The 15,734-nt window shown below is 29.6% G+C and overlaps 1 protein-coding gene across 1 annotated transcript; it reads left to right on the forward strand.

The window, feature by feature from the left end:
• Positions 1-12,487: 12,487 nt before the first annotated feature.
• On the forward strand, positions 12,488-15,368 carry LOC111400848. The gene is made up of 6 exons (XM_023028281.1): positions 12,488-12,666; positions 13,510-13,788; positions 13,937-14,043; positions 14,151-14,283; positions 14,392-14,586; positions 14,764-15,368. Exons 2-6 carry the CDS (start codon positions 13,528-13,530, stop codon positions 15,046-15,048), a joined length of 981 nt encoding a protein of 326 aa, XP_022884049.1. The 5' UTR covers positions 12,488-12,666; positions 13,510-13,527; the 3' UTR covers positions 15,049-15,368.
• Positions 15,369-15,734: the final 366 nt, after the last annotated feature.

Genomic DNA, 15,734 nt, shown 5'->3' on the forward strand with positions numbered 1-15,734 from the left:
CACAATGGGTTGGAGAAGAAACTACGAACAAAATTGAAAGCATTGGAACAAGAGATAAAAGCTTAAACCCGAAATTTATTGTCCTATCCCTTCTCAGATTGAATTCGATGTTTAAAAGAATATTGGCAATTGACTTGAATGATTAATCAAGTCTTGCGATAGAAAAACACTTAAACACTTTGTATTTTCTATCAAAACTTCAAGAACACTTTTGAAACAACTTCGAATATGAATGAAAGAATATAAATTCTGTCTTTTGGAATGAAGATTTGATATCAAGTTGTTAAAAGTTGTATTTTTGATGTCATAATCTATATGTATTTATATATTTCAATCAACAACCACAAATTGGTGCCCAAGAACCACGAACGATTGTAAGCTTTTCATCAAATGCCACCAAGAATTCAAACAAAAAAGGACAATGCTACATATACCTTTTTTTACCAAATTTTTTACCTACTACTCATAACAGGGGTAGGGATCACATGTCAACATTTTTAAATTCACGTGGGGCCTGTATACATTATGAGTGGAGGGAAACCAATGAGTACCCGACATTCGGTACATATTGAATAATTCAACAAAAAAATCAACCTTAGTTCTATGCAACCGCATAGAACAATTCTATGCGACCGTATAGGTCAATCTCTTGCAGGGCATACAAGTCCTACATGTCATCATGTGATCGCTGCCAAAGTTTTGGCCTCCAAAGCATTTTTCATTCCAAAGCCTATATTGTTGATTTTGAACGATAATTTCAATAATCTTTCACTTGTTCAATATTTAATAAAATTTCATATTGAAACTATACAATACTTATACATAAGAATTAGATATCTTTAAATTTGAATCTAACAATAGTATAATTCGAATAAATTAAATTCGAAATTAAAGGTAGCAACAAAGTTTTGAATCAATCATTCATTGTGACAATATCGATAAGAACACACAAACAAGTATTATGTGTTTTCAAGTTCCTCAATCTCCCTTAACGCTAACTTGGCTTCGCGTTGATCCTATTCAAATAATTTTTAAGAGAAAAACTCCAACTCTCTATTGAAGTGGGACTATCTCGAAGTTTATATAGGTAAAATTCTTTCAGCATCTTTGTTACTTTTAGGAATACTTCTACTTTGGTACTGAATTTTATTAGGAGCTTAAAGCTCAACCCTCATTCAAGTAACAACAAACATCATATTATTAGGATAATGTTATTGAGGATTTTATAACGTTGAAACTATTTACATATCGAATGACTTGTTACTACTCTTTGAACTCTTGAATTACTTATTAAGTAATGACTAATAGGATTGTCATCATTGGTGAATCTTTTATTTTAAAAGTTTCAATCCCATCTTACTGGAGGTAGATATTACTAAATCTCTATTAGAGATTTAGTTAAGGGATCTGCTAAAGTCTCAATCGACTTAACATAATTTAAGGAAATTGTTCTATTCTTGATTCAATTTCCAAGGTAGTTGTGTCTCAGACTCATATGCCTAGACTTATCATAGTATACCTCATTGTATGCCTTTGCTAATTGACTTGATTGTCACACATGATGAATATTGAAGACGTATTTTTCGGTCCTTAAGGTATTTCATAAAGAAGATCTTTAAGCCATTCAACTTCTTTCCCTGTATCTGATAACGCTACAAATTCAGATTTCATAGGCGAGTGTGTAGTACGTGTTTGTTTATCCGATTTCCAAGAAGCAGCTCTCCTCCAAGAGTAAACACCCAACCCAAGGTTGATTTACTTTCACTCATGTTAGGTATCTAAGTAGCATCGATAAATTCTTCCAATATAATCGACAATTTAGAATGTTGTAGATCTAAATTATTGGTTTTCTTTAAATAACCAAATAACTCTTCCAATGGCCTTCCAATATTCTTTGTTTGGATTATCAATAAACCTAATAAGTTTATTAACTGCAAGTGCTATGTCTGGTCTTGTGCATTGAACTGCATACATTAGACTTCTTATAGCATTTGCATACTCTAATTGAACAAATTTTCTTCCATCATTTCTTTATAAATTTTAAACTTGGATCAAGAAAAGTATTGAATTATTTTATGTTCAAAATATTTGAACTTATTAATCACATTATCAATATAATGTGATTGACTCAAGAAAAACTCCCATTAGTTTTGGTAACTTTGATATCCAATATGATATTCACTTGTCCAAGATCTTTCATCTTAAACGTGTAACATAGAAACCTCTTCGTTTCTTTGATTCCATTCATGTGATTGCTCATACCTAACATGTTATCAACATATAAACAAATAAAGATTACTAGTTTGTGTCTCGTGCAACGCACGAATTTTGTATTGATTTTGGTTTTATTAGCGTAACATTTATAGATTGTACAAAAAGTATTTGGAAATAAAAAATGTTTGTTTGATTCTCATCTTTTGGTCGACTGTATATTTTATGTCACGATAATTTATTTTTATTCTTATAAATAAGTATAATGAATGTTGTGATTGTATGTCAACGATAATTTATTTTTAATTATTTATTGTATTTTTTTGTTTAATGTAGATGAAGATATTTTTTTATCTGATATTGCAAATAAGTTGTAAATTGAATTTTGCAAAATGCTTTTCTTTAACAACTTCAATTTGAAAGGCTATCTTTGTAGTTCAAAAATAACCCATGCTGTTATAAATTAAAAGAGAATATCCACATACACAAACATTTAAATAACAAACTCAGGTTCGCACGTAAAATGATTTGAAGTGGCACTTACTGGATGACCAACTCCCTTATTGGTGTAAGAATTAGAACCCTAACAGCAGACCCATTTTTCAGACGATACAACAGTCACTCCAAGGTTTGTAGGGCAAAAGAATTTTAAAAAAATTTAAATAAATTTTATTTGAAAGAGAAAAGAATTAAAAAGAAATTTAAATAAATTGATAAAAAAACAATTATTTATAAAGTAAAATCTTCAATTTTAATTAAATAATATTTATATATTCTTCATTTAATTTTCATAACTTTATTTTATTTTTTACTTCTAAATAATTTTAAACGAATTTTTTTACTTATATAAGTAATTTTTACATATATTAGAAATATGTTTTGTTAATATGTTTATTTTAAATTTTTTTTTACTAAAAGTGATTTTTTTTTTTTTACTTATAAAAGTGGTCAGCACGGAGTAAGGCGGGAGGTATGGAAAGTTGCGTGTTACATAGATTCACATTGCCTCTCTTACACTATATATATAATATAATAATATAAGCAAATGAGTTGATTTGAAAAGGCCTAGTCATAGCGTATGAAAATGGAGAACGAAAAAGTAAAAAAAAAAAAAATTTGAATAATCCTTTGTGCACGGAGACTACACTATATATAATTTTTTTTTAATTCTTTTCTCTTCAATTTTTTTAACCTACAAATAACTTTTTTGTTAAAATTGAAAAATTAAGTTTTATTTGGAAGAGAAAAGAATTAAAAAGAAAAAAATAATTGATTTTTTTAAAGAAAAAATGACTTATACGCATTTGTTAACAACTTATAAAAGTGGTCAGCACGGAGTAAGGCGGGAGGTATGGAAAGTTGCGCGTTACATAGATTCACATTGCCTCTCTTACACTATATATATAATATAATAATATAAGCAAATGAGTTGATTTGAAAAGGCCTAGTCATAGCGTATGAAAATGGAGAACGAAAAAGTAAAAAAAAAAAAATTTGAATAATCCTTTGTGCACGGAGACTACACTATATATAATTTTTTTTTAATTCTTTTCTCTTCAATTTTTTTAACCTACAAATAACTTTTTTGTTAAAATTGAAAAATTAAATTTTATTTGGAAGAGAAAAGAATTAAAAAGAAAAAAATAATTGATTTTTTTAAAGAAAAAATGACTTATACGCATTTGTTAACACATACGTTTAATCTTCGTTTAACTATTTTCGATATTTATTTAGATCATTCGATTTCTCTACGATATAATTCTCAAAATGAGTTTCGAGAGAATGTAAAATATTTATCAATTCGACTATCGTACAATCGTCGATAAATTTTTAAAGTTAGCTTGTTATTGAAAATTTCGAAATATAGTTTGAAAATGCTTACTTTGACATCCCATAACATTTGCTACGATTGACCGTTTCACGTACCGTTAACGACATGCAATACTATACTGTGAGTACTTCAAAACGATATTAAGAATGTAATATTTCAATTTCGTTTGATATCCCGTAATAAGACTGAAAATGAACACAAAAATATAAGTAAAAAATAAAATTCATTTTTCTCTCTGTGCACGGAGACCGGAGTCTTTGGGCCTCCGCACGGAGTCCTCTTATTTTTTTTTTCTTTTTTAAATAAAAGTTAATACCTCTTTATACTATATAAACTAACTACAATGATATATATATGTGTGTGTGTGTGTGTGTGTAAAGAAATATACTTAAAACTTTGAGTTAATATTTAATTTAATGTAATATTTAGATAAATTTAATTTAAAAAATTCAATATTGCTAAAAATATTACTATAAAATTAAATATTGTCTGAAATTATTAGATATATCCAACTACGGTGATATAGTTTTTTTTTTTTTTTTAGTTTTCTATATTTATAATAATGTAAAAATATATATATATACATGCACTCTACTCACGGAGGAACGCGTCGTTTTTGCTCTCTACTTGAAAAAAATGAAATTTTAAATAATTGAAAAAAAATTTACGTCATACCGCATAATTTTTTTTTTTGTAAAATGATGTATTGAGAAAAATTTTGCGAAAAAATAATAAATAGTAATAAAAAAATTGAATTTTTTAAGAAAAACGACTTATACGCATTTTTTAACACATACATTTAATGTCCATTTAACAATTTTCGATATTTATTTAGATCATTCGATTTCTCTACGATATAGTTCTCAAAATGAGTTTCGAGTTAAAACATTTATGATTCGACTATCGTACAGTCATCGACAAATTTTTAAAGTTAGCTTGTTATCGAAAATTTCGAAATAGTAATAAAATAATTGATTTTTTTAAGAAAAAATGATTTATGCATATTTTTTAATACATACGTTTAATATCCGTTTAACTATTTTTTATTTTTTAAAAATATTTGTGTTGTTTACATTATAATTTTTTTTTCAATTTAAAGTTCTTTTCTCTTAATGATTCCAAACAGAATCTTAGTTTCGATTAACATTATAAATAATTTTTCTTTTCAACTTAATTTTTTTTTCTAATTTCTTTCTCTTTAATTTTTTTACTCACAAGTAACTTTTTACCTCTTAGAAATATTTTCTATCTTATATTGTTAGTATTTTTATTTTTTAATAATTTCAGATAATATTTAATTTTATAGTAATAACACTGCTTTAAATATTTGATGGTAGATATGAAAAGTTGCGTATTGCAGTAAATTTAGATTGTCATTTCTTAAATATAATAATAAAATATATAGTAGGCAAGAGAAACGACATCGTTTTTGCCCCCCACAAAAAGACAACGTTTGCCTTGCCTGCTATATATTTTATTATACTGTAAGAAACTTCTGTAATACGCAATTTTCATACCACCCACCACTCCATGCTCAACCACTCTTATATAGATATATATAGTAGGGATATAGGAAAAGAAAAATCACTTTTATATTAAAAAAATTAAAAAATAAAGATAGTATAAGACATAAAATATTTTAGAAAAAGTTATTTTAAGTAAAAAATTTGAAGAAAAAAGAATTTTAAATTGAAAAAACTATTTTTTGTAACGTAAAACTATAAAGCAAAAAAATAAAAAAAAATTCTCGAATCTAAGTTTCTGTTTGGAATTATTAAGAGAAAAGAATTTTAAATTGGAAAAAAATTTATAATGTAAACAACACAAATATTAAATAAAAAAAAATTTACTCCGTGCATGGCGGGGATGTCTCCATGCACGCTCTGTGCGCGGAGGCAAAAAGCCTTCGTGCACGGAGAGATACTTTTAATTTTTTTTTAATTTAGGAATTGCATTCTTAAATATTTTTTTTTTTTTTTACTTTGAAATTTTTTAATTCTTTTCTTTTCATAATAAAACTTAATATTAACTTTAAAATATTTTATTATACTGTAATAAAACATAATCAAACGAAGTCGAAATATATAAAAAAAAAATTTTACTTTAAAATATTTTATTATACTGTAAGAAACTGCTGCAACACGTAATTTTCATACCTCCCACCACTCCATGCTCAACCACTCTTATATAGATATATATAGTAGGGATATAAGAAAAAAAATTACTTTCATATAAAAAAATTAAAAAAATATTTTACAAAAAGTTACTTTTAAGTAAAAAATTTGAAGAAAAAAGAATTAAAAAAATTTTAATTTTTGTTGTTCACATTATAATTTTTTTTTCAATTTATAATTTTTTCTCTTAATAATTCCAAACAGAAGCTTAGATTTGAGATTTTTTTTCTGTGTAATTTTACATTATAAATAATAGTTTTTTCAATTTAGAATTCTTTTTAATTTTTTTCTTCAAATTTTTTATTATTAATCAGTTTTTTTTTTAATAGTTTGAGATAAAATTTAATTTTCTAGTAATCATTCAATATATAAAATGATGAAAAAAAAACATATTCACTCCGTGCATAGAGAAAAAAATTTACATCATACCACATAATTTTTTTTGAGCAAAATGATGCATCGAGAAAATTGTTGCAAAAAAAGAATAAATAGTAATAGAATAATTGATTATTTTAAGAAAAAACGACGTATATGCATTTTTAACACATACGTTTAATCTCCATTTAACTATTTTCGATATTTATTTAGATCATCTGATATCTCTACGATATAGTTCTCAAAATGAGTTTTGAGAGAATGTAAAACATTTATCGATTCGACTATCGTACAATCGTCGACGAATTTTTAAAATTAACTTTTTATTGAAAATTTTGAAATAGTAATAAAATAATTGATTTTTTTAAGAAAAACGACTTATGCGTATTTTTTAACACATACGTTTAATATCCGTTTAACTATTTTCGATATCTATTTAGATTATTAGATGTCTCTACGATATAGTTCTCAAAATGTGTTTCGAGAGAATGTAAAACATTTATCGATTTGACTATCGTACAATCGTCGATGAATTTTTAAAGTTAACTTGTTATCAAAAATTTTGAAATATAGTTTGAAAATGCCTACTTTGACATCCCATAATATTTGCTACGATTGACCGTTTTACACACCGTTAACGACGTGCAGTACTATGCCGCGAGTACTTCAAAACGATATTAAGAATGTAATATTTCGATTTCATTTGATATCCCGTAATGAGTTTGAAAATAAACACAAAAACATAAGTAAAAAAAAAATTTATTTATCTCTCCGTGAGGTCTCCATACACGGAGCCTTTGGGCCTCTGTGCACGGAGTCCTTCCTTTTTTTTTTTTTTTTGGTTTCTTTCCTCCGTGCAAAAAGAAATCACTTTTTTTTTGCTGTGTAGTTTTACGTTATAATTTTTTTTTCAATTTAAAATTCTCTTTAATTCTTTTCTCTTCAAATTTTTTACTTACAAGTAATATGATGTAAACAAATTACTCACATATTATTTCTATCTTTTTTATTTATTTTTATATAAAAGTGATTTTTTTTCTTATATCTCTACTATATATATCCATATCGAAGTAGGGGAGGAATGAAAATTGCGTGTTACAGTAAATTTGGAGGTGGTGTATAATAAAATAAAATATATATCAAGCAAATGACGTCGTTTTTGGCCCCCAATTGAAAAAAAAAAAACAAAAATACTACAGTAAAGATGGATCCAGACGCTGTTGCTTTCTACAGTGCCCTCACATTCCCTTTTTATATAGTAGGGATATATTTATCATATATTTTGGAATATAAACATTTATCTATACTATAATTTAGAAAACCAAATGAATTAATAGCTAAGTCAAATTTTACATGCAATTTCTTAGGTGCTTGCTTTAAATTGTATAACGATTTCACCAATTTACACACTTTATTTTCATTTTCAAGTAGAGCAAACCCTTCGTATTGTTCCATATAAACCTTATCATCGAGATCCCCATTTAAGAATATCATCTTGACATCCATTTGATGATCATACAAGTCATGTATCGAAATTAAAGAGAATAAGATCCTAATTGAAGTTATTCTTGTTACCGGTACATAAGTATCAAAATAATTGCCCTTGTTTGAGCCCCATTTTTGTAGAAAGAATGAATTTTTGAATAGTGTATTGATGGGAAATGTGTAGTTAAATAATAATGAAAAGTTTTGGATTTACGTGTAATATTATTTTATTGAAAAATGTGTGGTTGAAATGAGGTTAAAATACTATTGAAAAATTCATTTTTTTTTTAAAGAATGGGGCTCAAACAAGGGCAATCTATTTATTCTTTTTGTCGATACACTTTATCTACTAATCTAGTTTTAAAGTATTGATAGAACCATTAACATTGTATTTTTTCCTAAACACCCATTTACATCCAATATGTTTAGATCTGTGTGGTAAATCTACAAGTTTTGATGTATCATTTCACATAATTGAATTCATTTCATCTTTAATTGCATCTTTCCAGAAGATGCTATCACGAGAAGTCATAGTTTCTCTATAAATTTTAGGATTAGTTTCCACTTGTAGAACGAAAGAATTGTTCTTACAACATTATTCTCGTTTCATTTTACTAGGTAAAATGAAATAAGTTGAGAGTCAATTTCATCCAATCATAAAAACTTGTCAATTCGAGTTCTTTTGCTTCTTCGTGGTTTAACTATATTCATTCACATCTTTAAAAGATGTTTCATCTTGTGTTCCACTCGAGCTAGAGATCTCATTATGAGTTTCCTTAAATTCGTTATTCGAGATAGTGAAATTTCAAAGAACACAACATCACTTGATTCAGTTAGTGCATTGGTCTTTAAATTTAACAATCAATATTATTTGTTATTACTACCAAAACTAATAAAAACATATTTAATGCCTCTTGAATTTAACTTGGTCCTATTAGAGTTTGTGTTCTTACAATATGCGAGACATCCCCACACTCTAAAGTATCTAATGTTAGATTTTCTACATTTCCACAATTTATGAGGAAAAATCTTTGTAAATTTAGAAGGAATCCTATTTAATATTCTACATGCACTCAACAATGCTTCATCTCATAAATTAAGTAGTAGCTTAGCTGAAGTTAACGTGGCATTTATCATTTCAATTAATGTCCTATTTCTCCTTTCAGACAAACCATTTTGTTCGAGCATCCAAGGTACAAAACATTTGATGAATTATGCATTATTATTCACAAAACAGGTTAAAATCACTAAAAAATATTCACCTCCTCCATCACTTCTTGAAGATTCTATACATGTTTTACATTTAAATATATCATTTTCATTATATGATACTAAGTCACATTTTAACATTCTATTTATGGTACTCTAACCTATATGACATAATCTAATATGCCATAAGGTAAATGAATCAACATTATAAACAAAATCAACTTTATTAATAATTTTGTCAATAGTACAAAATTTTGATCATTTCTTTACTAGAATAGTCTTTTTCAACAAATTTTTCATTTAGAGATATTACAACTTTGCCAGACTTATAAATAGTTTTTATGGCCGATTTTTCTAAGAGATTATCTCTAATTAAGTTCCTATTCATTTCAAGAACACGTAATACATTTGTTAAAGTAACTATCTTTTCAAAAGTGAAAATAATCTCTACATTCATTTTCCAACTACTTTAGAATGGCCTTAGTTACCCATTTGAATCTCTTGATTTCTATCCACTTCATAATAGGTCTTGAATAAAGACTTATCACATGATACATATACAGTTGCACATGTATCATACAACTAACCAAGAACTTTTCCCCTGATTGTATTGATCTCGTTTACGGTGGCCACAATATCGTCTTATTTGATGGAGTTCATTTTTCCTTCAGATCTTTTTTTGTTTTCGGTGTCGACATTCTTTTGCATCTTGTTCTGGATTTTCCTCATGTAAGGAAACCTCCTTTAGACTTCTTCTTAAACTTGTTAAAGTTTTTGGAAGGTTTTCTATTGTTGGATTTATTTGAAAATTCGGTCTTTTCCACGATATTGGCCTTTGAAGTATCTTCATAAGAATTGTCATTATTATCTCTTGTCCTTGACTTTTTCTCAATTCGAAAATGTTCTTGCACTTATTCCAAAGAGCAATCTTGAAAATCATACATGACTTTCTTTCAATATCCTTTTCAAGTTTTCGGGAGTTTTCGCAATGATTGCTCTCACTTGAAAAGATTTTGGGACTCACTTTTGACCATCTTCAACTTATTGACAAGAACTTATAACTCATGTAAGTTGGGAAGAAGGGGAATATTATCAAGGAATTTGAAGTTGAAGTACCTTGAAATTAGGAATTAATTTGTACCTTTTTCTTCGACTTTATATTTGTTTTTCAGCTTATCCCAAATGTCTTTCGCAGAAGATGTATTGGTGTAGAGATTATACAACCAATCTGATAATACATTGAGTATTAGACCGTGGCAAATCAATTCATCATCTTGACGCTTTTATCTTTCGGCTCTTATGGCATCAGTATCTCCATTTATTGGTTTTGGTAGTGGTGCCAACTCCAGGACAAGAATGTAGAAGATTTTCAACGCCATTAAGTGGTGCCAACTCCGGAACAAGAATGTAGAAGATTTTCAACTCCGTTAGGTGGAACTTCAACTTGTCTTGTCCCATTAAGCCTTGCAATAGAAAAACACTTAAGCATTTAGTATTTTCTATCAAAACTTCAAGAACACTATTTTGAATATGAATGAAAGAATATAAATTCTGTCTTTTGGAATGAAAATTTGATCTTAAATTGTTGAAAATTGTATTTATGATGTGATAATCTATACGTATTTATAGATTTCAATCAACACCCACGAAATGGTGCCAAAGAACCATGAAAAGTTGCAAACTTTTCACCAAATGTCACCAAAAATTGAAACAAAAACCATCCTTCAGTTCTAGAACAATAGTATATGATCGCATAGGTCAATCTCTTGCGTGGCATATAAGCCCTGCATGTCATTATGCGATCACAAGCTATGCCAAAGTTTTGGCCTTCAACTCCTTTTTCATTCCAAAGTTTATCTTAACAAGGTTTTCATGGCCCAATATAAGAACCATTTTTGAACTTCATTAATATTGGGGCTAACTTTTTTATTTTTCTGGTTTATTAAAAACTGAAAAATTACATTTTCACTCATGAGGTGACGAGCTGACAAGCTCTTGCACGAACTACTATGCTCATGCAAATATAATTTTGCCGCTCGATTCGAGCCAACTCGTGACAACCCTACATAAATCATTAGGAACATACTCAAGGGAAGTAAAGAAAAATCTAGAGGAACGTGAAAATATTGAAAATATTTACGAATAAAAACATGAAATACGTCAAAATTCTTGCATAAACTAATGGTGACTTGGATTATTATCTGTGTATAACGTCATAAGGATTTATCTGATTGTTGCGCCAATTAAAAATATGGAATTAACTCTACAATTTTCATCCTTCTCTCTCCTAAACAAAGCTAGTTAATTGCTTGTAAATTAAAGTACAATGGCGTGGTTACAAGTATAACAAAAGTTCAGTGACATCCGGCATGGGAAATTGGCCCACTGCACTTTGTCAGTTTTGACGGACAAGTCAGTAGGCTCATCTACGGAACCCAAAAGGAAAGACCTAATTGTTCATAAATTAAAATATAATGGCTTGATTGGACCACATTGATGTTAAGTAACCTCTGGTGCAATTTACCCTCTTTTAGTAGCTGTTGATCTGAACTGTATAATGGGATCACATTCAAAATTGATGTAACATCAATTCAAATTAGCTTTCCCTGTGTTGAAGCGTCAGTTCGAAATTTGAAGCCTCAACTTTCAATTATTTCCGTTAACCTATTTAAAATCTCGTTTAACCCAAATTAACAAGGTAGGGGCAGTTTTGACTTTTGACGCAAAAACCACTATTTTTATTTCTTTAACCACATTTTAATTACACTTGTAAATCTCAATCTTTACTCTTTATAACTTTTATATCCCTTATGAATTTTCATGGCATTCTTATATTCAAACATTCAATTAGTTAATACATTTTGTATTTGATAAAATATATGCACAAAAATTTCTTTGAAATAACGTATAACAACTTATTTTTTCATTATATTTTTAAGAAAAAAATTAATAAATCAAAAGTACGAAAAAATATTTTTTCCCTTCATTTCAAAGCATAAAAACAAACTATTTTAACATAAATTATCATCGAGGATGAGATATATTAATTAATGGAAGTTTGAAGATAAAGATTCGACGAAAAATATTAAAAAAAATAATTGCTATAATGAGCAAAGATGAAGGAGTTTAGCTGCAATTTTGGTGTGAAAAAAAAAATAATAATAACTTTAATTACCCTGTAAATTATGCGACCCTGCCGGCTCAGGTCGGGCGACAAAAACACGCCGTCTCTTTTTACTGCCGGTTATGAAAAAGAATAAATCTCTCTCTCGCTCTTTATATCCCTCTCTCTAACACACGCAGTGATTCTCACATTCACGAATCTATCGATCAATTTATCTGCCATTTTCCGTCGCTGCTTCACCAATCACTTCGCTCTAGGTAATTTCTCTGTATATACATATTTATGTACGTATGTAAAAGTATGCATATATTCAAGTGATTTTTCAAGGCATTGAACTTTGAATCTGTTTTAGGAGTACGCGATATATCATTGGAATTCATAGTTTGAAGTTAATGATTAATGAATATCATGCGAAGTGAGATCTTTTAGTTGATGTATTTTTTAGTTTGTTTCGTTGTAGTTGGTTTTAGTGATTGAGGAGTGACAGATCTTCATGGTAATTGGCATTAATTGATATGTCTCTGTTGATGTCTACCTTTTTTATTGATGATTTAGTTGGATTTTTTGGTTTATGGTGTAGTTGAGTGATTGGTGAACATTGATTTTAGTGCGTGTGAATATATGGAAAGTAAATGAATAAGTTGATTTATTTGGTATATTTTGTGGGAAATTGGGTTCAAAATTAGGTGTTCTTATAATTGAGAGTGTTTCACACAGCATTGATATTTTTATCATTTCTAATTTGGTGGATTGGATTTGCTACACCTACTACATTGACAGTCACACATTGCTGTACTATGCTGGCAAGTTGGGGAAGGAATTGGATATAGTGTCTAGATGGTATGATCAGCGTTGAATAGAAAGCTGAGAAATAGTTAATGATCTTCTGTTGTTCATGTTCATGGAAGGAACATTTCCATGATTTCAATAGTTCGTTTAAATAGATACTTTTAGTGTACCACACAGCGAGGATGAGGGTTTGATCTTCCTGGAACAACCTTACTTGCAGGATTCTTGATTTCCGTGGAACAATAGTATGGGTTTGATGCCAAACTCTTTTGATGGAAATATGATATCAATTTTTATTCCTTCTTTGTCAGATATCCACGACCTAAATAATGTCAGAGACTGCGGTCAATACAATACCTGAATCAGAGAGGAATGATGGAATCTCTGGTAATGGAAATGTCGTGAATTCTCAGGTTCAGCACAAGGATGAAAACATTGAAGAAAGTCAAAAGATAAAGACAGACTCTGTTGTAAGTCCCATTAAGAAAGATGGGACAGAGAACAATGGAGTCGAGGTGGGGAATTCAGAAGTGGAATACATTGAATCTGTGAATTTGAATCCTGTAGAAGACGTAGAGAACTGTCTGAAGGTCGGAATGCTTTCTGTCCTAGCATCTTGCCATGAAGCTTACAAATTCTTTGAATGTCTCTTTACATGATAACATTTATATAAGCATATTGCATTAGAAAAATACTCAACCTCTAACCCACATACTTCTCTCTTGTTTTGGTTTTCAGACACTTCTATCCAGACTAGACTCCAAAGACTGGGTTTCGGTGTGTGAGGCACTTAATGACGTACGCCGATTGTCTATATTTCACAAGGAATTAATTGTTGGCATGTTGTGAGTTCATCTTTTATTTGGTTCTTTTATTGGCAAAACATGTGCAATGCCATTTAGAACTGCATTTTGTGAATTTTCTATTTCACGACTCCTGCATTTTGATGCAGGAAAGATGTGATGTCCTTAATAGTGAAATCGCTCAAGAATCCAAGAAGTGCTGTTTGTAAAACTGCTATTATGACTTCTGCCGATATTTTCAAAGCATACAGTGATGATATCGTTGATGCACTGGATCCATTGGTAATTCGTTTTCTTCCAAATTCATATAATGTGTATATTCTCTATATGCTTTTGTATGGGCTAATGACTCTATATTCTTTACCTACAACATTGTTATCCTTTGTTTAGCTTGTACAACTTCTTCTGAAATCTTCACAAGACAAAAAGTTCGTGTGCGAGGCAGCTGAAAGTGCTTTGATAGCTCTGACCACTTGGGTTTCACCTGTTCTATTGTTGCCCAAGCTGGAACCTTATATCAAGAACAGAAACCCTCGAATCCGGGCAAAGACTTCCATATGCGTTTGTCGAAGTGTCCCTCGGTTGGTAAGCACTCGTGTCAAGTGTCAACTAAGTTTTACTTGGTTAATTCCTTTAAATCAATATTTCTTCCAAACTGACTTCTGACGTTAGTAGTTACAAAGTAAAGACCTGTCTCGTCTTCTGGATGTCAAACCTTATTCTGATAAATGATTAATTGTGCTTGGCTCACATGATTTCCAGGGAGTTGACAGGATAGAAGCATTTGGGATTGACAAATTGATTCAAATAGGTGCATCCCAGCTTAGCGACCGGCTTCCTGAGTCCAGGGATGCAGCTCGTACTCTGTTGTTGGAGCTGCAATCTGTGTACGAGAAAACTCATGTCCTGAAACCAACTATTATGTCCGAGGAACCAGAGATAGCTTCTTGGGAGAATTTCTGTCAATCAAAGCTATCGCCTTTGAGTGCTCAAGCTGTCCTTCGCGTGACCAATATTACACGAGAGGGACTTGTTTTGGGTTCATAACGTTAGTATTCAATGAACACGTGCTTTAGTGAGTATTGTCCTTTTCGTATTGCCCTTGCTCGTTATTATATACTTGTATATACCATGAAAGTTTGCGGTTAAAGCATTTAGTGGGGTATAGATTTTACGGTAGCGTTGGAATATGATTACCATTTATTGCTAGTTATGGGCACAAATTAATTCTGAATGGCCATTGTGACTCTGCATTGTGCCCATAATAATTTCTTTCCTAGTCAATTATATTGTTGTGCTATGCCATATTTTCTTTAGGCGGTTGTTTAGATTCTGAACAGCACTATCAAACTAGTATTCTTCCGTAATTCTATTTTCTTATTCTCGTCTCAATAAGAATTTCAGTTCGTATGCTTTGTAGACGTGATTGACATTTCACGAGTTTCTTCGTTCGTCATTGTTACGACTCGAATTGAAAAATACCCAAAATACAGAGAATAGAATTCTTCGAATCAAAACATCATGAACTCATCACTGTCATAAGAAATTGATCGTTGGGGCTCAGAAATAACATTGTACCCTTTTGTACACCCAAAATCTCCACAAACCCTAAACCAAAATAGAGAAATAGACGTAGCTGCTTCAACAGACTCAAGAAAATGACCAACAACCGATTTCAGGCTCTCAAAACTCAGATAAAAGAATCACACAAATTTGACACACGGATTCCCCCC

Source organism: Olea europaea, chromosome 10 (assembly GCF_002742605.1).
Source record: "Olea europaea var. sylvestris chromosome 10, O_europaea_v1, whole genome shotgun sequence".
Taxonomy (NCBI): Eukaryota; Viridiplantae; Streptophyta; class Magnoliopsida; order Lamiales; family Oleaceae; genus Olea; species Olea europaea.

What these genes read in the sequence shown, in the direction of transcription:
- LOC111400848 (XM_023028281.1), top strand. Translation starts at nt 13,528, where the DNA reads ATGTCAGAGACTGCGGTCAATACAATACCTGAATCAGAGAGGAATGAT. An exon ending in GAATTAATTGTTGGCATGTT is followed by an intron (nt 14,044 to 14,150) that starts GTGAGTTCATCT and finishes ATTTTGATGCAG; the next exon opens with GAAAGATGTGATGTCCTTAA. An exon ending in TTGATGCACTGGATCCATTG is followed by an intron (nt 14,284 to 14,391) that starts GTAATTCGTTTT and finishes TCCTTTGTTTAG; the next exon opens with CTTGTACAACTTCTTCTGAA.